Source organism: Pteropus medius, unplaced genomic scaffold, assembly GCF_902729225.1.
Source record: "Pteropus medius unplaced genomic scaffold, Ma_sr-lr_union100, whole genome shotgun sequence".
Lineage (NCBI taxonomy): Eukaryota > Metazoa > Chordata > Mammalia > Chiroptera > Pteropodidae > Pteropus > Pteropus medius.
Window position 1 is genome coordinate 1,506,383 of NW_024340847.1, and position 22,755 is coordinate 1,529,137.

At 50.6% G+C, this 22,755-nt stretch overlaps 1 protein-coding gene across 1 annotated transcript in view; it reads right to left on the bottom strand.

Moving 5' to 3' along the window:
• The window catches only part of RBM33 (RNA binding motif protein 33), a 96,164-nt gene that overhangs the window by 20,122 nt on the left and 53,287 nt on the right, over positions 1 to 22,755 (bottom strand). Inside the window, 6 exon segments of the mRNA XM_039837281.1 lie at positions 5,409 to 6,035; positions 9,161 to 9,448; positions 10,857 to 11,041; positions 11,044 to 11,119; positions 12,276 to 12,610; positions 13,000 to 13,132. Coding sequence (XP_039693215.1) covers positions 5,409 to 6,035; positions 9,161 to 9,448; positions 10,857 to 11,041; positions 11,044 to 11,119; positions 12,276 to 12,610; positions 13,000 to 13,132 — 1,644 coding nt within the window.

The window sequence follows — 22,755 nt, forward strand, 5'->3', positions numbered from 1 at the left end:
CTCCCGCCAAAGCTGCAGGCCTGACGCTGACCGCGACGAAACTCAGACGAAGCGCATAGAAAGGCCTTTGGCAAAATCTTTCAGCCTCTCCTCTTTAAACACAGGGCCGGGCACACAGGGGAAGGCGGAGGGGCCGTTCCAGATTCGTGGGGGCTGTAGCGGGTGCGTGGCTCTGGGCTGCGTGCCGGGTCGGGGGGCGGCTACAAATGACGCACTGGGTCAACTGATGGATCCGGACATGTGCTGCGGCTCAGGCAGCAGAGCAGCTTCAGTGTTAAATTTCCTGATTTTTGATCATGTACAATTAGGGTTTTGTAAGAGAAGCCTTCTGCTCTGAGATACCCTGTGTCTCCGACCCACTCTCAAATGGTTTGGGAAAAAATGTGCGTGTGTCTGTGTGAGCGAGGGCAGAAAGCGAGACAATGACAACGCAAGCACAGCAAAGCACAAAACCACCAACTGGTCGATCTGATAAAGAGCATACAGAGTTCCTTGTGCTATTTTTGCAACGTCTCTTAAAATCATACAGGAATTAAAATATCTTCTACCCCGTGAACAAGATCGGGTATGTGCGTATCGCCTCTCCAGAGAACACCTGGGAATCCCTTCTGAGCAGGCAGGAAGAGAAGAACCCTACGAATGCAGTCCGACCCCAAAAGCAAGCTCGCACAAATGGCAGGCTTTCTGCCGCAGCACCCCGGCAGCCTCTTACAAATAAGGCAGCAAAGGACCGCCACCGGGAGGCTGGCTTTCCCGCCCAGGTGGCCTGCGCTGCTCCCATTTCTCTGTGTCCCGCAGAACAAAGCACTGTTTACTTCGGCGGCTGCCAAATTCATACTTTCAATGCCTCTCTTCCTTACGTTACAAGGACAGGGTGGCAACGTTCACTGTGCTGCTACCATGTGCTCCGGCACCGTGCCGCTCCGCTCGCACGACTGGTGACGCTGAACCCTCAGGATCACTCCGGGGGAAAGCCAGCTCCAGCTTCCCGAGGAGGGCACCGGGTTCTTTCGGGCCAGGTAAGCAGTCACACAGGTGCACATGACACCACGATGCAGCCACTTCAAACGCTCCCCGCTCCCCTATCCCGGAAGGCAGAGCTGCGGGCCTGATGACATCCCTTCGTAAAAGAACTTCCTGTGGCACGTGCTTGTTCTAACTTTTTTTCTGTTGAATCGCCGAAAGTGGCAGAGAGTGACTACAGTAAGTTTATACGAAGGAAACATTTTATATTTTTATAATTATTAGTTTTTCTGGATTACATACTGATTATGGACAAAACTCTGATCCAACAAGGCTGCGTTTTGGTTTCTGGAAATTAAATACTTATAAGTAGCTTGCTGAGAAATGAGCAAATGGAGAATATTTGCGTATTTTAATAAAGCGGACCATTCCATCAAATAATTCTTTAAGTAAATAACATAAATATTATTCAAGAAGGCACATGACATTTAGAAGCAATATTTGCCCATGTGTAACACTTCATAAGCAGCATTAATTGGTTCCTTTTGTAATCGCACCCAACAAATCTAGGTAATATGTGGGGAAAACACTAAAATTCACCTATACGTTGATTAGCCTCATAACAAAATTCTCTTTAAATTTCCAAATGTTTTCACCCTAATGTTTTAGATACAAAATTCAACCTAATTTAATTCACGCAGAAATGTTCTAAGTTACATTCGCAGCACACGGCAAGTTACAGCTATGCTTAGCCAGGACACGCTGCCATCACATTACCAGGCTGGTGGCCGTGCGGTGGCCGGAACGTTACCTGGCCATCCCATACAGGTTCTAGGACAGGAATGATGGAATCCAGACACTCGCCAGTCCCACAGCCACAGCCGGCACCTGTTCGTAACCCTAAATCCTCAACATACTCTCCAGTCAGTCACTACCCACTGCAGTTGGCCAGCAGAATGCAGCTTAGCTATCACCCTTATTCTAGAAGCCCCCCTAAAATGTTCCGAATCAACTCTGACAGTCATACACTCTCACTGGAAACAGAATATCACCCCTAATCAAGGAACAAGTAATAGTATGGGAAAAAGCAGCGGCAAAAGTAATTATCATAAATGGTGGCAAGACACACAGGATCCAGACGCCTAGCTCTCGCCATCGTGGCTGTATGGCCCTGGAAAACTAGCACAGCCTGGCTGAGCCCCAATTCACTCACCTGCAAATGGGCAACAATACATCCACCTCGCCAGGGTGCCATGAGCACAGGCTAAACACCTGCTAACGGTAGCCACCACCGCCACTAGGTGGTGTGCAGTCACAGAGTGTGCTTCTGGAAGGGGCTTGGGAGCATTCTGGAAGGCAAAGGGCGTTTGCCAAGTTTCTCCTCTGGGTTAGGGTTCATCTACTCATTCCTCACAGCAGTCTTAGTAATCCCACCGAGACTGGAGCTCGAAGTTTAGGGACATGAAATGACAGCTCAGGGACCCAAGGACAGACAAGTAAACAGCCATCCATCCAAAAATGCCATCTTTCCCACCCGAAGCCATCGTTTTCACCAGAGCCGCAGTGCATAGTGGGCACGCTGGGCCTTGGAGGGAGGGCGTCAGCCCCTTCGCCCGTGGAAAGGAGTTTCTGATCCGCCCGCGGACAGGCCGCCATCGGAGGCCGGAAGGAAGCGGAGCAGCGCTCTGCGAGCCCTACCAGACACGGCCCCGGTCACCGCGGCTGTGCGGGGCCCGACGCCGAGAAAGACGGTGTGACGTTCTCCCTGAAAGGCGTCCCACGCCCATCACGCAACAGCTGGAACACGATCAGGGAGAATGAACGTCACTTCAAAGGCAACACGGTCGGGGAGAGACTGGACTTAAATCCTGCCTTAAACGCAGGCTCTCTCACCTGTCAAAACACCCGATTTAATAAAATCCGAAGAAGGATTACGCGCTGACAAGTGACGCAGTTGACGCAGTACAGCGAACGACAGCGGGAACGCCGCGGAGCCTCACCGCCGCCTCTCAGGGAACAGTGCGCCCAGAGTCCTGAGGGGGCTGGACGACACTTCCGGCCCCCAGGTCAGAGTCGGGGTGCCGAGACAATCTGCTTCCCAGCCCCCGCAGGGGCACGCGCTCCAACCGGGACTGCCACCAGGGCCCACCTCCTGGACTGGCACTGCGGACGACAAGGCCCCGTGCTGTCTGGAGACCGACCGCTGGAACCGAAGGGCCACCGTACGCGAACAATGACTTAATTAAACACACCAGACGCCGGTCCAGGTTAGAGGAAAGTGCGGGAAACGAGACTGACTCTCCAGAGTAATTCTCCAGGAAACCTCACGGAGACGATACGTAGTGCGTTTTTGTACTGAAACGATGTAAAGAAGTTCTGGGCCCATAGCAAAGTACAAGACGAACATGAATTAACATATATCAATTAATTACATTAGTTATAACCTGGACACGCATAAACAATATCCTGCACAGGCACAACACACAAGGTCACCCCCCCCCCAAGCGCTAAGCCCCCGTCAGAGCCTAACTGGCAGCCAGTTCAGCTCCGAGCTCACAGCACAGCCTGGGCACTGATGCCCCCTCTGCCACGGGAGAGAGGGACCAGCAGGAACAGAGGCGAACGTCAGAAACAAATGGGAGCGCACACAACACTTGACAGAACCATTTCCTCACGCGCCACTGATACGAGCACAATCATGCTCTCGAAAACAGTTCCTACCCACGAAAACAAAAATCCCGGCCGCTGGGGAAAGACTGTTTGTTCTAGCTCAGAGAGCTACACACGAGACCGTTATCCTTTGATACGCTGACGGGCGCCAACGCGCCATGAGGAACTGTAGAATAAATCCCGACGGTGACTTAGGACGTGTTGGTTAGTTAGCTTACTACTTAGGAATTAGCGCTGAAAGCTACTCCAATGTTTGGCAGATGGCTAGTTTCACATACAACTCCTTCCGCCACGTGAGCACACGGCACCACCACGGTGGACACGGGAGAAGGCCATTCCCGACCTTGGCCCCACGGCCCCTCCCGCTTGTAACTCACGGGAAAAAGCCAGACGCTGACAGTGCTGAAACGAGGTCGAGACCGAAAGGCCAGACACCAGGAACTGACGAGCCCTTGCGTTCTCACCTAAAGGTTACAAACTCCTACAGTATTAAAATAGCTGGCGGACTACAGGCCATCTGCCGACCCGCGTTTCGAATCGCAATAGATGAAGGTGAGAAAAACAGGTTCGGGTGAAATAAAACAAGGGGTCCTGTTGACCATGGAACTACCGATTCATATCATCCTATCAAAAATTTTCTTATAGCACATTTTCGGTCCGCAAACTTAGAAATAAAAGCAATTAAAACTCAAGTAATCAAGCAACTTGCAAGCAGCTGTTCTCAACCCCGCACGGCACAGGGGGTGCCACACGTGGCCTGACATTCTCACGTGGACGGACGGCTGTGCCTGGGTGGCGTGAGCGTCACAGGTCACGCTCTCTCTCCGCTGCTAGCACCCTGCCACTGCAAAGTCAACGCCACGGGTTGGTGGGCTCTAAAAGCCCGCGTCTGCAGCTCCCCCACCTTCTCCTGCAATTTACAGACGAGCTGCGCACGGCCAGGAATCACACAGCCCGTCCGGCACTGGCTGCGGAACGCCCTGGAATCACAGCGAGAGACGAGCGCCCCGTCCCCAAGTCAGCGAAGACGACGGAGCGGGATAAGGAAGCGAGTACCCCACGGACACGTGTGGACAGGGGGACCGCCCGCGTGGGAATCTGTGCCGCACCGCGCTGACCTGAAGCCCTGACCCCGTGCGGCCCGCCGTGGAAAGCTGCACCCACGTGCCCTACCGAACGTGACCTACAAGGGGCACTGCTCACAAGCGGGGCCAGAAGCGAGGCATGCTCCGCTCCTGAAAGCGCGTGGGGCGGTCGTACGCGATGTCACTTTAGAACGCTGTTAATTCTTTTTTTTTCTCCAAACGGGGGACATCAGTTTGAAAAGAGAAGACAGGCAACAGACTTTGGAACGATGCTGCTCAAAAGCAGACACAACACATACGAACTGTCTCCAACCCCACCCCACTCCAGCGTTCACTGAATCTGAAGCTACATACAACAAAATTACCCGCTTTGTGGGTAAAGGAAATTTTATTTTTAACATAAACTTGACGATTCTACCTCAAATTACCTACAAAAGGAAGCTAAAACCGAGAGCGGTCTAACGGAGGATCGCCGTGCGGGCCTTTCACGGGGCCTCAGAGTGGAGTGCGGGCCCCAGCTGGCAGGGACCGAAACGCCGGCTCTCACGCCGGCCTCCGGGCAGCAGGCGCCGGCCTACACGCCCGCGGCAGGAGCGTTTACCGTCCTCTCCCGAAGAGCATTCTCCAGAACCGGGACACTCGGTGCAGGGAGCACAGGTGCAAGAGGCGCCGGTGACCTTGTCAACTTACCCCGCCCGACAGCCGGATCACCCTGACTTTGGAGGTGACGTGCGGCCCGTCTCCGCTGCCGCTGTTGGCCCGGTGCATGACGGTCCTTTTCGCGCCCGGCTTGGCGTCCGGGGGCCGGCCCTGGAGGGCCGCCACGCGAGCAGTCTGCGGGGGGGGCGGCGGCCCCTCCCCGTCGGCGGGCTGTGCCTGCGGGGCTTTGTGCTGCGCCGGACCCGCAGGGACGGTCCTGGCCGGCCTCAGGTGCTTCAGTGGCTTCATCTGTTGTCCTGGGTACTGCATGTTAGCACCGGATGGCACAAAATTCGATGTTTTGGGCTGAATGCCGGAAACGGTGACGTCCTGGTTTTTCACGAGAAGTCTGTTTTTCACATTCGGGCGGGCCTGGGCGCCCGGGAAGGGCAGCAGGGGGGTGCCGTTGGCGGGCGGCGGCGGCGGCTCGCCCCGCTCGGCAGGGGCCGGGGGCGCGCACAGCTGCTGCTGCGCCAGCCTCTCCAGCAGCTCCTTCTTCCGCGCCCCGGCCTGCTGCTGGCGCCGCAGCTCCTTCTGCTTCAGGATCTCCTCCCGGAGGCGCTTCTGCTCCTCGATCTTCAGGCGGTACAGCCTCGTTTCTTCATCCTCGTCGGGGAACTGCGGCAGAGAACAGGCGGGGGTTACTCGGCAGCACAGGGCAAGGCGACGGCTCTGCCTCATCTCAGCGAACTACGAGAACGCGAAATTCCTAAACCCCTTAGTTCAAAACCTGAAAGACGCTCTTCGACGTCTGCTTAGAGACCTTAAGGACGGTTCCCTCCTCCAGGGAGGGAGAAAAATGACGCGGCTAAAGCTAATTTGGAAAATCTTATCAGAATATTGGAAATGAAATAATGTAAATTTCCACTCATTTACAAATTTGAAACCAATTAAACCATTCATTTATGCTTTCAAAATGTATTTCCCATGGAAACGGCAACAGTGGGCGGCCAGGCTGTCACAGGTTTTATCAGGCACTTCTCCGAAGAACCAACAAAAGGTGGGTATCAACGACCTGAAAGGCCTGATTAGAACTATTGATTTTTTGTACAGAATTTTCAGCCTGATCTCAAACTCATTTGTCACAGAATAATTGGTTATAATGAACAGCACAAGTCAAACTCTCTGACCTTGAACTCGTGCACTCCCCTCGGAATCAAAATGCTGCCAATTGCAGCGTTGGAATATTAATGGTATATAAGGAATGCCTTTCTACGTGGCCCCAAACCATTCTCTAAGTCTATCAAAAAAACCTTTGAAAGAGTCCAGTAACTTTAAAAAAAAACCATCTAATGAGAAAAGCTAATTAAAAGGTAAGCATCTATTAAAAATTGTAATAATTTTCTTTAAAAACGTAGTAGATATCCTCATCCACAGGTCGTTCAGTTCACAAAAGAATGTAATAGGATTTAATCTAGAGATCAGCTATTAACAAATAAACCTTAAGAATTTAGGAAATAAGACCAAAATGCAGTGGAAGACTCCGCTGGTAGCCCCAGAGCCCCGTGCACTTGACCTACAGGACACAGAGTTCAGGCCTTCATCATTTCAGAAGCGACTCTGACCACCTCGGCTACCTAACTGCCATGCCTAGGAGGGACTGGAAGGGGCAATCCTGCAGGCGGATGAGGGCTGCACGGGACGGGGTGGGAAGTCCACAGTGCTCCACACGCACGGGGCACAGCATTCGACGGGCGGACGGCTGGGGGAACAGGAGCAGGCCAGAGGGCCCGCCGTCTCAAACACAGGAGCAGCCACTTGGATGTGTCCCCAAACAATCCAGAAGGAGTTAAAATATGTTTGAGAGTATAGGCAGATATACTCCTGAACAGAACCGTCTTTTATTATATTACAGGTTGGGTGAATGCAAGAAAATAAACCACATTTATCTAAGCAAAATAAACGGAAGACTTTTTTAAAAAAAGGTAAAAAATTTTACTCCTGGTCCCATTCTATATGCACAGAAAATTGATAGCAATCAAATGAAGCCATTCAACTTACACAATGGCTACCTGCAAGTCCCAGTTCACGCACGAAGCCCACCTGGTCCTGCAGAAGATGCTACGGGACCCTGCGTAAACCAGCCGCTAGGGAAGAAACAGCCAGACGTGGCTAGAGGTCTGCCTCAAAGGCCACTTCTGTCGTTTTATTTAGCCATTGTCACTATACTATAAAAGCAAAGTGTATGTGACTTAATTTTTCTGGACCAAATCAGTTTACATATATACAAGTTAGGAGCTAGCTATGTAAACCGAAACCGGATAAAATTTTAGCAAAGATTTCCTTTTTATAAACTACCCCAATCCAGTCTGTACACCTACATTATTTTTTCAAATACTGATTTTAAAACCAAGCCACCCTTCTTCTGATAAGATCTTATTAAACGGTAACAGGATATTTTGACTTTATATTTACGTTTCTCATTTAGTAACAGCGAAACCGCTATCTCAGTTTATCAGAAGAAAATCTGACCACTTCCCCCTCCCCACCGCAAATTTAATTGAGTGATAATGATAAGACTGTGCTAACTGGTTTTGACATGATTAGGAAAATATGACTTGCCCCTGCTTTTATCTAAGGAAACTCTTCGTGCCCTTGCTTTTTTATCACGTTAAGTTAATCACGCATGATGCTAACCTATGCCAGTCTATGTAACTTTTATCAAGACCCCGTCCCAGGCACATAAACACAACAGTGAAAGAAACTGAGGCTTGTAATTCGTGCAGTGACTGCCGCAGGGTCCTAATGCTGGACGGTGGGTCATTCCGACGGCCTGTCTCTCGCCTCCTGCACTAGACGCCTGTGTTTGGTCAGAACCTGTTCCACAGACACTGCCCACCTTCTGTACCTGCATTTCTAGGGAACAGACCAAGATTGAACCTCAGTGGCACAGAGCATTAGACAAGCATATCCATTTCTTTTCTAGGAGACCAGTAGTCTCAACAGGTTTGTCCCAGCTATAGATTTTACTAGTACTTAACAAGAGGCCAAAACTAAATGAAGGTGCAAATAAGATCTCAAATGGAAACCACATAACATGCTGACTTGCATTTATTCTCCACATTTTCACCTATTTAAAAATCATCAATAACGTGTATATGTATGTATATATATATATATATATATATACACACATATATATATATATATAAACAAAACCACCCCACCCCCAAAATCTTATTTAAAGGCCAAAAGCAAAAGTTGTCCTATCATCTTGTTGTGTATAGTATAAAACAAGATAAAAGTCATAGACACCAAACAGTATAAACCAGGGATCCGCTAACTGCAGCCCGTGGGCCAAATCTGGCCCGACACTTGACTCTATCATAAAGATGGACTGGAACAGAGCCTTGCCAGTTGACGTACGAACTGTCTACAATTGCTTCTGCACTGAAACGGCAGAGCGGAGCAAATGCCAGAGACATTTTGGACTACAAAGCCTAAAATACTTATTATCTGGGCCACCTACAGAAAAGAGTTTGCGAGCCCCAGAATGCACAGAGTCTACGGTGTACGACTATAACTGTGCAAACGTATTTTCAAAGTCTCACGTTGTAAACCACTGAGAGTAAAAGTGTATCTCACGTGAACACGGCTGTTGGGTTAAAAGAAGGACCCAGCTGGAAAAAGTGAGAAGATTCGGTGAACAACTCGCTGGATCAGAGTGAACTAAGAGGTACAACCTGAATACAAGGCTTCCTGTTTGAGGCCAAATACTATTTTTTAATTAAAAGCAGTCCTACCTCTGGTTCTGCCTTCGCGTCTTCTTTAGGCTGACCCCCAGGGCTCGCCGGCTTGCCCTTGACCTCCGCCTTCGCCTGTGCGCTCCTGGACCCCGTGCCGGGCCTCGGGGGTGGAGACGTGCTGGTCGTAGGCTTTACCTGAGCTGCAGGTGTGGAGGAGCAGCGACTGCTACTCATCTCCATGACGTGCGATGGTGCTATTGGCAATTCACGCAAATTACTGTTCCTTGGAGCCGTCGGCTGCATCTGCTGCATCGGCCGTTTGCTTACATTCTGAGAAGCCGTGTTCTAGCACGAGAAGAAAGAAATCTGAATTACGACAGGAAACCTGGGAGAAGGAAGGTAAAAGGCACATGGAATAAAGAGGTGAAAATCATTCTAATCAGCACATGACTTCTCTTGCCGCCAGTCAAGGCTTCCGTCAGGCATGATGGCCCCTGCTCTGCGCGGAGCGCACCCGGCCGTCGAGGATGGGGCTGGCAGAGGGACTGCGCCCGCCTGCACAGGCTCCGCTTTATGGGGCTCACACCAGGGACCGCAGCTGTGTTGGGGCCTGAGTCTGGGGACTGACCTTTCTCATAGAAAGGACGGAGCCGACACACGACTCCGTGTGCACAAGGAGTGAGCACCGCCACTTTTACTGGGTCCTAAATTTAAGCACAAAAAGAATGAAGCACTAAGTCAGTGTCCGAAGAACACTCACTCCCGAGAAGACAGAAGTGCCCACGGGCTCCCCCAGAGAGCAAACTCCTGGTCGTGTTCGTCCTCGGGGCTCTGGAAAGACCCGACCCCTGGAGTCTGTGGACACGTGAGACGGCGGGGGCCTCGGCTGAGACCGCCCGATAGGTACGGGCACCGGGTTGGGCAAGCAGTCTGCCCAGGTCACAGGCCACCCCTCAGCCTGGGTCTGGAAGTCCTTTCCTAGTTCTTATGTCATTGTAGTCTCAATGTGACTTGAAGAAAGAAAAGATGCTGGGACAAGGAGATTTGAGATCAAAAGTAGCTAAGTGACGTGCTCGAAGCTCAAGGTCACACGGAACAGTACGAAAAGGAAAAACACCCAACTCTCTCACCTTACGGCCTCGACCCCCAGCCATTGGGCTGTTTTCGGAGAGCTAGGTATCCAGTGGAAGACAGGCTGCGACAATCACCACTGCCGTTTACCTTTAAGGCAGTACGTGCGTCCCACTGCACACGTGCTGACCAGCCCGCGAGCGAGCTGCCCTCCCGCCATCAAGCGCAAGCTCCACGAGCAGCGCCCGGCAGCGGAGGACCGCCATCCACCCCTCCTGAACTCATGTGCTTGCTGACTCAGAGCCCGAGACAGAGATAACCTGTGCATGAAACACAAGCCACCGGCAAATGGTAGTGACTGTCACTGGAAAGTATTTTCTAAATTATGTGTCTATTAACTAATGACGTTGTCACTATAGGAATATCTAGATATACAAAAGTAAGATGCTAAAGTAAGTAATGTAAATACAGCCTTCCAGGCACAGAAGAGAAGCTATTAATTTCTGTAGTCAAGAAAACCAACGTTCTAAGCGGCTGTAAACACGCACTCACGGCAGGAAGCGCACGAGCTCCGTGAGTGAAATCAGAGCCGGAAGCTGCTCCGGCTCCCGAGCTCTGCCCCTACCGTGCTGACACCTGCAAGACGTCGCCGGAAGATGGCCGGAGCCCGGTGGACACTTACGTGCCTCAGCCCCTGGCGCTGGGGGCACTGCATCCGACTGCCGCTGGGCGGGGGCTGGGACGCCTGCAGGTGCGGCCGGAACTGGGGCTGAGACAGGGGCATCAGAGGCGGCGGCGGGGCGGCCAGGTGGTGGTGCTGGTGTGGCTGTGGCGGTGGCGGCGGCTGGTGCTGCGGCGGCGGCTGCAGCGGGGCTGCAGCGGGGGCTGCTGCGGCGGCTGCGGCTGGGGCTGGTGCGGAGGGGGCAGCGGGGGGTGCAGGGGCCCCTTCCGTGCCAGAGGAGACAGAGATGCCAGTTATAAACTACTAGTTACGTCCCGATTCAGCCACTTTCTTACACCCAACAGCAAAAAGAAACTTGAAGTGGCACAATTTCACTTTACATGTGCTGATGAAGGTGATACTACGTTAGCCCAAGTCCTTCTCCTCCCGAAATTCCAGGAACTTGTCCTCAGCAAGTCCCAAAGGGTGCCAGCATGGCCTCCAGGACACTGCCTGCAGCACCGTTCCCGACACCAAGGCTTGGACGGCAAAGCGCGTGCAGAAGCGTCAGCCCAAGACGCAGCCTGCATGGCTCGTTCACACGACCTTGGGGACGGCAACTCGGGGACAGAGAGGATCACGCCGTCGGTGAGCAGGGGGAGCACACGGACCAGCAGGCTGCACTGAAGAGGCCCGAGAGCCCACGCCCACCGGCAGGGACCGCCTAAGGGGCCGGCTTACTCAGCGTCCTCTTTAAATACCCGTTGGTTCTCGGACATAAATCTGTGGTCGCTGTGTGGTTTTCAGCAAAAGAAGAACAGAAAACCGTTCTACCCTATTCTACTGTACACCCTAAACAATCGCCGTCTTCCTCTTTCCACGTTAGATACAAACCGCACGTTTACCTAGCTCCTAAAACGGTGACTCGTGTATACCAGTGTCATCTATTTTAACAGTGAATTTCAAGTGCAGGAACGACCTCGCAGATATCACGGCAGCCCGTGAGACACGGCCCACCAGCAGAGGGCACGCCATTCTTTCCAATAAGGAGAGGATGACCCTGCGTCCTCTCTGCAACAACCCCTCCCCCCGTGTACTGCGGAAGCAGAATCCCATAAAGGACTTTGTCTCCACTGGAAACCTTTTATGATTCTTCCAGCGATGAGCAACCTTATTATCAAAACATGTCCTAATTGTATTAGCGGCGTGTCCTTTTAAAAATCTGAACACTGAATCTCATTTCCCAAAGAGTGACAACCACTTTTTCCATTTCTCCTATGATTAAACAGATAAATGACACAGTCAAAAAAGTTCTCTTTAACAAACTACATTTAACACCTGCTTTCTTAAATAATCCTCACATCTTCACAGACCAGCCCGAGTGTGACGCTTCGTTTTATGAACGGCCGGGTCCCAGGCGGGGGGCACAGCCCCGCGTACCTGCAGGTTAGGCTGGTGCGTGGGCAGGAACGGCTGTCCCGGGCCGGGCAGGAAAGGCTGGCGAGGAGGGATGAAAGGCCGCGTGGCCGCTGCGCCCGGCTGGCTGAAGTGAAGAATGCCCACTGGACCCGGCGGCTGGAGGGTGGGCCTCCCGGGCCGCTCTCTGGGGAACACCGGCTGCTGCCCTTGCTGGTTGAACGCTGGTCCGGGCTGAGTGAACGGTAAGGGACTGGGCGTGGGCACGGGGTGACTGCTGCTAAGAAGTGTGGGAGGAGGGGGCGGGGGAGGAGGGCTCCGCTGCTCCAGAAAGAGATGGCTCGGGAACCTCGGCTCACCTGGAACAGAAGGGCAGCCGACGTCACCTCTGGTTACACGGAACGCGCGGCTCACGGAAAAGCGCTTTAGGCGCCGTCTCCCCGCAGACCAAAATTACGTGGTGCCAGGGTGCGAGTGTTTGAGAAAAATTCTAGATTTTGCCTCTTATTTTCTCGATTGCTTTGTTAGTCTTTGTCTATAAATGATTCCCTCCTTTACATGAGATCTGCACATTTCAGATACCAATCATGTCCAATTTTGGCATCTGAAATGACAGGCATACGTGCCATCGTACAAAAATCTGACACTTAACAGAACCTGCTGGGTGCTAAGTTCGGTTTACAGCATCCACGGGTTCAGGCGCACCGCGCGGTACAGCTCTGCCCCATTCCCCTGCGCCCCCCCTCACCTCCTAGGAAGAATGGGTCCCGCTCCTGGGGAGGCGGTGGGGCTCTCCACTGGTCCTGGAGAGGAAGTCGAGGGGGCTGGCTGAAATTGTTGGGAACAGGTCCAGGGGTATGCTGTGGGAATTCTGGAGGGCCCTAAAGAACAAAAGGGAAACAGGATGAAAGGGAGGAAAATAATTTATAATCCAGAAGTGTATGCACGGTTCCAGGTTTTCCTCTGAAAATATCAAGTAGCAGCTCACGTAGCTCCCGCTCCCCGACTTATGCAACTACGTGGCACAAAATAAGCGACTCCGCCATGATGAAACAGCCAGACATCAAAACGCAGTGTCTGAAAACTATTAGTCTTTCGACGTTCTTGACATTTACCTTCTCAAACATGCTATCCTTTCCTACGACCATAAGCTATAGCTATGAAGCTGCTTTGCTTCAAAAGAATAGAAACAGAATTTATACCGTGGAAAAATCAGCACTCTGACAAAACAGGAAAATGCAAAATAGTTAAGAAACCATATTACGAAGAAATATTACACAACTGGATTTCTTTGGAAAAAATATTCTGAACTCTTTATTAAAGCTTAACATTTTTGATAACTATATACTACTAGTAGTATGTATACAAACAAATTATTTTTCAGTTGGCCTTTTCAAGAATTCGCAGATTTTAAAAAACATCGTATTCGCTTAAGAAAGCCTCACATTTTATGAGGCATATAAATAAAGAAGTCCTCACAATTTTTTTCACTTTTGCAGAAAATTCATTAACTATACACATCATCAAAATAATTTTCATTTAATAACACCTTGCTCTTTCAAACTCAGCCAGCATTTCTCAACTTCTAAAAATCACACTCCTTCCTCATAAACTTAAAATTCTAATGCCTTTTCTGCCAATTTATTACTACATGACATCACTCCGTAGCACTGAAACGCTCCTGCCAACTACACCTGCCCCTCTTCTCTCTTCAAAGGTCTGCTCTGCCCATGGCATTTCAGGAATGACAAAGAATGGACACCGCAAACCTCTCAGATACACGGCTACATGACGACAAGGAAATTATGTTTAAACACAAATACTAGATCTTTATAAAAACACAGACATTTGGTCCTTATTGAAACATATGAAACACAAAGGCCCCAGGCTTCAATTCGTATAGTCTTTTGTCTATTACTTCAGGTGAAATCAAGAAAATTCTCACCTTTCCCACGTCTGACATTCGGGAATGTCACTTCTCACTTCTAGATAAAGACATCGGTTAAGATACTACCAAAGCAGTAAGTGTCAGTGACTGAGAAAGGTAAGCTTTATAACGAGCATGCGTGCGGCATACAATCACACTGAATCAGAAAGCTTCTCTACTCCTAATAAGTGTGTACGTTTTACAGCGTTCACTTGAGACTTAACTGATGTGACGCTGCGATACAGATATTCTTCAGTACTTAACGCTTCTGCTATGATGCTGACGTGCTAGAGGACACCTCCGCTGCATGAGACGGCCCTGCACTGTCACTCGTCATGGGTGCACTGGGGCTCCCGTGGCTGCCTTCTTTCCTCCACTGCCACGCCCTTTCATTTTAAAAATATTATTTTCTTGTTTAAATTCAGTGAAATATGAAGTGTGCATCTGTGTGTGTGTTTCACCAGGGAACTTAAATAGAACATTAATAAAGTATTTAATTATAAAATACAGCATTAACATTCTATCTTTAGTTTTATATATCTTTTTCTCACATATTACATGTATTTCACAAAACGTGTTCTAAAATCATCTTCGAAACTCTCTGAATGATGATAAATTAGCAATCGAGGTCCTGCTATTATGTCAAAGAACTGTTTAAACCACTTTTCTTGGAGTGGCACAAAAAAATAATGTTAAAAATTGCCTGCCCTCTCTAGTTTGCAGCAAGGTTTAACTAGTCACATCACCTCCAATTCATGCAATTTGTCTACACAAATCAGCAATGTTCACCCTCGATAAAACCCATTTTCAGTTAAACAGCTCATTTCCTTAAACTACTTCGATATATACTTGACTGGCCCTCTTCTGAGGTCAGAGACACCAGGAAAGAGTTTCAAACAGAGCTACAGAAAGAACAGATAAGATTCATTAAAATAATTTCCATCGAGAAATGCAAAACCCGCAAATCGAAACTATGCTACCAAGACACTGAGAAGGGACACCACGGCCCGAAACAAGCTCCTGATGTCAAAGGTACAAGAAAATGTTTTAAACATGAAAAACAGCTCTTTTTCATGGCACTTTAGCTCATGAGTTAGTAAAATAGTAACCCCTACCCGGAGACAAAACATTTCCCACCGCCGAAGTGTGGTAAGTGACGCCTCTCTTCACACGCTGAGCTGTGGCCCTTATGGGCAGATGTGCGCCAGTCTGCAGGGACAGCCTGATACAGGTTTGGGGGTGCGCCTCGGCAAGCCCAGGTACAGAAGTGGTCCATCGGCCGGACTGCTGCCGTGGGGACAGTCCGAGGGGACTGGCCGGAGGGCCTCAAGCCCAGACCAAGCCCCGGCCAAGCCCCGGGACGCTGGGTCCCTCCCTGCTCTTGGACCATGCGAGCTGAAAGACCGCTCTCGCCGCATCCGGTCGGATTTTTCCCTCAGAAAACAGGAGCGCTATGCCCACCCGAGCAGAGGCGGGAGGCACGACGCTGCCGGACAGCAGCTGCATCGGTCTCCACCGCCGAAGGACCTGGGAGTTTGTTCACAATCAGAAGACACGTGGCAGCAGCTCCTGACTTCCATGGCCTGACCGACAAACACACTGTCTTCATTATTCAACACAAGAAGCCCCGCACCGGGCTCACAGAGCACTGGAGAGCTCTCCGTGTGTTCTGAAATCTGTCGTTATTTAAAAATTCCACGACTGCGGTTCAGTGCGGTCACGTGGCTGCTGCCCCGAGCCCGTCCTCACCCCGCCCCCCATGGGGTAGTTCCTTTCCAGGCCCCCCACCTCACCGCCCGCGACGGGCTGTCTCGTTACAGACGAGGCCGAGTGTAACTGGAAGAGCGGACCGGCTCCCCACTGGAAGCAGAAGGCCTGCCGAGCTGTGATCCGACTCTGCCGCGGGCTGAGATCGGGCCGGGCACTCTCTCCTTAACCCGCCTCCGCCTCTTCCCAAAGGCAGGAGCTGCCGAGTTACGAGAACGGACTCAAAGGCAGACTGATGTGCTCGGTTTGCAATAAAAACTCCAGCTGTCTGAGAACGAGGTCCATGACTTCTTGAGTTTCTAAGCACTTTCGGATTTCCTGGGAATTATTTTAAATATTCGTAACTTGTGAAGACACTTCTTTTGGTATGAAACTGAAAATACATTGGGATGGCACACCTTACCCCCTTTGGAATTTAACACCGTGGTTTTCTTCTCTTCCCCAAACCGACTTTTCTTTGACCAATTATCCGTGCACTGTCTACGCACAAACACACGGGCATTCAAAGGTTGGCATTACATAACCGAGTCTTCCTTCAGCATTAACATTTAACCAGAACTTTACTCGACGTCCAGGTGACGCTCTACCCGCAAGGCATTCTCTGACGGGACGTGAAGAAGAGGCTTGGCGCCGGGCCGTGGGCTCTCTCGGCCCGTGTCTCCAGCCCTCCCACGCTCTCGCGCAGCCTGGAGCACGTGCCTGGACCCCTCTGGGCCTCGGTTCCCCATCTGGCTAAGAGGGGTGATGGGGTAGTGCCTACCTCATGGAGGACAGTGAAAGAGCACGCGTGAAGTACTTAGGACAGTCCCCAGCAGATGAAGGCGCTAGCACTTTTCAGCAAGTTTTTGCAGACAGCGTTCCACCACAGACTGACATATAGCTTCTGACAACTGCACGTTTCTTTATAAAGTGGAAGACAAACCAGCAGATCCCCTTCCTGCATTCTCATTCTGAGTTCAAACCAGAAAGCCTTCACAGGCGAAGTGCCACCGAGTCCTAGAACTCTACCTCCTAAGTCTCACTCAGCTCCATTCCCACGTCTCTCTGCCCTGCGATCACAGGTCCATGAGGGCTGAGACCCTGTCTGCTTTATTCACCAAGGTATTTCCACGCACAGCACAGAGCCTGGGACACAGATGCTTATCCTTCTTTAATGGATGAATGAACTGCCCACTAACAGCAAGGGGATCCCAGGCCCACAGCAAATCTAGAAGAGAACCCCCCACGTTAAACAGCGGGCTGCCCACAGAGCGCCGATGGTCAGTGAACGGCTGGATGCTTTGGGAAGGGATGAAAGGTCAGAACAGACTGACGAGACACTGAGCGAGGAGCCTGTCTCGGGCTGAGCAGGCCAGGGACACACTGAGGGCACTAGGACGAAGGAGGAGCCTAGATGGACAGCCGCTCTGCCTCCGCTGCAGAACTGAGACCATTTTTCTCGCACCGGGATGACTGACTACAACCAAGACAGGCGGCGAGCTGAACACGGCAGTGTCGTCCTCACCCAGCGACCATCTCCCCGTGTCTGGAGAACACAGGCGTTCTTTGAAAAGCGAAACCGGAGCCTGTGGGCGCACGTCCCACACTGCCATCCTGGAGCGCGGCCCGGGCTGCAGGTCGAACTGTGGCACTCACAGAAACTTGAGTAAAAAGAGAAACGCTCTGTTCTACACAAAAGGCAGTGCCCGGCAGTAACGTTCACCCAACGTACGGTATCACCACGGCGTTTTCACAGGATCGAACCTGAAAGTAAATACAGGTTCAAGCCCTTAAAACTATTCTCCATGAGCCAGAACACGTTCAAGGAAAAATAGAATAGGTATAAGTCTGCATAATGGTGAACTTTATCATGCCAACCATGTAACACGATACAGGTACAGCTGGATATCTATAAATAAAATAAATATATAAAGCTATTTATAAAATGTAAAAATATGTACATTTTATTTTATAAAAATGTTATAACATAAAAACATAAGGTCATTATACACACGGATATCTACATCCAAATTTGCCCAAGTTCTAGAAAATGTCTTTGTCCCTAAGGGAGGGAGTCAACAGGGAAAAGTGAGCGGGAGTACCGTGTCGGTCACAGGGCTGCGGGCTAAGAAAACCGGACGCTTTGTGGCACCGTGTGGCTTTAGGTAAGCGCGAGCCGCCTCCCTCCCCGACCAGGACAGACCGGGCTGGGCTCACCCAGTCTGGGCCCGTCTGTCCCCGAGCTCTGGCGAGGCCACATCCCCCAGGCAGTCCTACAAGGAATGTGACCGTGCGGCCAAGTTCCGGCAGATGGGACGGGAGCAGAGGTGATCTGGGCCAGTGCCAGCCCTGGCCAAGCAAAACTGACCTCACGGGACTGCACGTCTGAGGGCCAGGGGCTGGAGCTGGACAGTGACACTGACAGACTAAACAGGAGCTAGTCTGCACTGCCAGTCTCGGGGACTCAGGGCGGCCGTGACACTCCAGCCCATAACACTCCAGAGCCGGACACTCTGCGGCTGGCACCGCCGCATGCGCAGCTGCAAATCCGCCCTGGCAAACAGCGCCGCCCTGCCCGGCCTCACAGGCCCACGCACGCCAGGGCAGATGGCCGGAGGGAGGCGTGCCTCGTGCTCAGGACCTCCGGGCCCTGCCGTCGAGCTGGCTGCGCCTGGCGCGTTCCACCCCTTCCCACCCCGTACCCTGCGTGCCCTCGCCCATCCTGCACTCCCCCATCCCTGCCCCCGGCCTCTGCAGCGAGCTGCTCTGCTGTCGCCGTCCCACGAGCAGCTGCTGTGTCACAGAAACCTCGGCGCGGGCACACGTCCGCACACCTCCAGGACCGCTGCGCTGCCCGCTGTTTGTCCAGGCAGTGACCGCAGGGGCTGCCTTCCCAGTCCCTCGGCCGTCCCAATGATTCGCTGTCGCACACGTGCTCCATGTGCGGACATCCCATGGCTGGCCGGAACGGGCTAAAGAGACTAGCGGCTCCCAGGTGACCCACCTGGGAGCATCCGACGGGGGAGGCAGGGCCAGAGGGGCCACTGACAGCCTGGCGAGAAGCGGCTGACTCAGCTGAGTCAGACAGGAAACGTCTGGCTCTGCAAGGTGAAAGAGGGCCACTGCGGGCGCAACCGCGAACCCTAAGTGCCATCGGCAAGGTGTGGCAGCCTGGGCCAGCCGGGTGGAGGGCAGCGGGTGCCAGAGAAGATTCTGGCAGGTTCCACACAGACTCCAAAGAGGCTGAACACAGGCCGAGCTATAGAGATGAGGGAGCAGCCCTGGGAAAGACAGAGATTTAATGGTCGACCCAGCTAATGCCGCCAGGAAGCCCATTTCAAGACGACAAATGCCGGCACAGCGGCCGGCAGTAACGGGATTAGGAAAAAGGGCAGACGACCCGAGACATTCTCAGAGGGAAAGCCAGCGACTGGCAGACGGAACGAAGCAGACAACACCTCCTGCTGGCCACAGGGAGACGTGCAGGCCCACCGGGGCCTCTGCCTCCACGGACGACAAAGCTCGAGAGCGTGAATTTTTAAGCTTTAAGATCCTGAAAGCTGCTTCCTGGCTGTTACCGGTATTGCCTTTTTGAAACAGAAGAAAAATTTAAGTATCAGGTACCATTAAGCTCACAGCACCATTTTTCCTCACTGCTTTCTACTTCATTTTGGACACAGATGTCACTGTCTTTCTCTCTATTTACACAACTTAAATTTGGGCCACATGGAACAGACCTTAATCCCTTCCCTAGTATAAAGTCCCTCTTCTTCCTTAGTGACCGAAGGACAACAACTGAGCCCAGCCAAAAACTCCAAATCTCAGCTCGTACCCAGGGTGGCCCTGTGACTAGGTTCTGGCTGACAGTCTCCCAGCCGGCACTGCGGAATGGAACCGCCTCCGCTGCACTCGGCCTCTGCCCCGTCCCGCTTGTGCCTGGAATTGGGCAGAAAAAACTTGCGTCCTGATAACATCAGAGAGCAGCTACACCAACCCGGAACTTACTCATTTTTACATAAAAAATAAAACACTTGGTTTTTAAAGTCACCTTAACTGAGTTTTCTGTTACATGCAGCCTCTTTCACGTCCTGATTGACAAAAGCCAAGTACAACAAATCCTTCATAAACACAGTGGCAAGAAACAGGCAGAACAAATAACTTCCTGTAAAGGATGAAGAAACTCAGGTTTATAGAGATAAAAGCGAATTATCCAACGTTACGCTGTCAATAAAGAACTCAAGACACAAATGACATTTTCAGATTCGGTTTATAAAGTTCTCTTTCCACCACGGCCACTGATCTGCTGCCACCAGCCTGCCTTCAAGTGATGCCAAAGCCACAGCTCAAGTCTGGCGCGCGCAAAGAGGTCCTCTTGATGGGCCATTCGCTTAACAGCCCGTCACGCAGGGTGTATGGAGCAGCGATTCCCCATCCCAAATGGTCACCAAATGGGAACCATTCGAAAACAGTCACTGTGTTCTGAACGCAGCACCAGAACTTTTAGCGCTATTATAATTCTACCTTTTGAAAGAAAAGGCTACCTTAATCCTTTCAAATAACTGCCATTTTGCTTTTCTTTATATCCCTTTAAAAAGCCAAGGTATCTTATCATTCTCTTTCGTTTAATTCTCATACAAAGTGTACTTTCACTTTTTTGCATCTCTGGTTAATTGCAGGATGTTATCTATATTAATCCCATTCAGGAAGAACTGATAACTTCGCTTAGAAAAAAACAGATGAAAACTTTGCATAAATTGCTTAGCACAAAGTTAATCGTATAATGCAAAGAATAAAGAGGCTCTAACAGCTATTATACGACTTATCAGCTTCCCTAAAAGGGTCAGTTGCTATATTTTAATAAGACTAATTAAATACCTTAACAATGTCATTGAAACTTCATGAATCTTTCAATAAATTACAACCTTCCTCTACATGTTTTCATTTCTTAATCTCACTTAAAATGCAAAGAACTATATAAGAAACCAAGAGACACTTAAGAAGGCCTCTCAGTTAATTCTGATTAAATGGGTTAAGTGAAAAGAATAAAGACTCCAGTGACCCCTGACAATTAAAATTATAGCCCTTTATCACAGCGTTAATCCTCTTATTCAGTACTTTCCACAGATGCCTTTTTCTTTCAGGTTGTACTTCATACATCTTCTCAGAAGGTCCTTTTACATCTGCAGATACATTCTGACACTGAAGCAGCAGACACCAGTGCCAGGATTCATACGGGGCGGGGGCGGGGGGGGCCCTGACTGCACTGACGCCAAGATGTCAGTGGTCCAAGCACCGACACTAGAGAACGCACTGAGTTAAAAACGCCTCTTCAGTATGAATACTGCTTCTGATGAACCAACTAAAGACTCTTTATTTACCTCATTTCATAAAATGAAAGCGCTTTATTCCTGCACCTCACCCCCACCCAATGACAGGCCCTACTGTGGCAAACTTTTCCACTTCAGCACTTAGTGATGGTCAAAATCTTATGTCACTAGGATTCAACTTACTAGATCCAATGACTTTGATCCCGTTTGCTGAGGTGTATGTTGATTTCAGAGAGGAAGACAGAGGTACGGCATGCTTTAAGACTCAAGACTGCCCAGGTTCCGATCCTACTCCTGCACCCAGTTATGTGAACTTCACGATTTAGCCTTTCCGAGACTCAGTTTCCCCATCTGTACAATGGACAAAATGATACCTGCCATGTGCTGAACACCAGCCCTGAGCGAAAGCTGGATGCAACGATCGCTCAGTTTTTCTCACTGCAATTCCTCTAACACAGTTCGTGCCCTAGGAAGACTGGACATCCTCATTCAGAAAAGGACTGATTAAACAGGGAAGCCACAGTATCAGCTCCATCGACCGAAAGCACAGTCTGCCTGTTTTAAAATTCGCATCTGTGAAGACACCGACCACAGAACCCAGAGTCCCCCTCCTAGCTACACACTAACGCCCATGTACCAATGTCTACGGCAACGTGACTTCTCACAGCCGAAGACAAGAAACAGTCCCACAGTGCAACCGGGGAATGGACGAACGGGTACATCCATACAACAGAATAAGGATTACCAATAAGAAAGACACACCACTGACAGGTGCCGCCGCGTAGACGAGTGCGTCCCGCACGCGCCGCGCTGAGGGAAACAGCGAGCCGAGAGCGAAGCGTGCCATGCTGCCGCACGTCTGACGCGATTCCAGGAACGGGTGGGGAAGGGCCTGACGACGCAGGGGAGCATGAGAAGTCTGGGATGACAGCACTGTCCCGATCGCAACCGTGGTGACTCCGTAACTGAATGCATGTTAAACTTCACAGACTTCTACATCAAAAGCACTACATTTTTAAAATTAAAAAAATTCTCGTCTTTTGGAAGAAGTGTTTTCGGGCACTTTATAATAAAATAAGGCCCCTTCCAAAGTTATCTTAAAAATGTATCTAAACAGAACTGTGGGTCTTCAAAGACTCCCAGAAAAATAAATATTTTTAAAAAACTGGTGTGTTTCGCAGGATGCATCACTAGAAACAGGCCGGAAATCTTCTTGGCACAGACAGGAGTTCAAAGACCTTGAAACTTTTATGTTCTCGTGCACATTTCACGGGTTGAGTTATTAAATAACGGATGGGCAACCTGTACTCAGAGGTGAGTCTACTACACACGGCATTGTAGGTACCTGGGCGGTGGCGGGGATCTGGGAAAGGGTTTCATTTCAATGTAACAGTTTTACTCAGCCAAACATTAAACAAATCAGCTTATCACACACTTTCACAGTGTGACTATTATTGTATAAGAAAACTGATTTACGTACGGCTTCCTAGAGTTATTAGCGTGT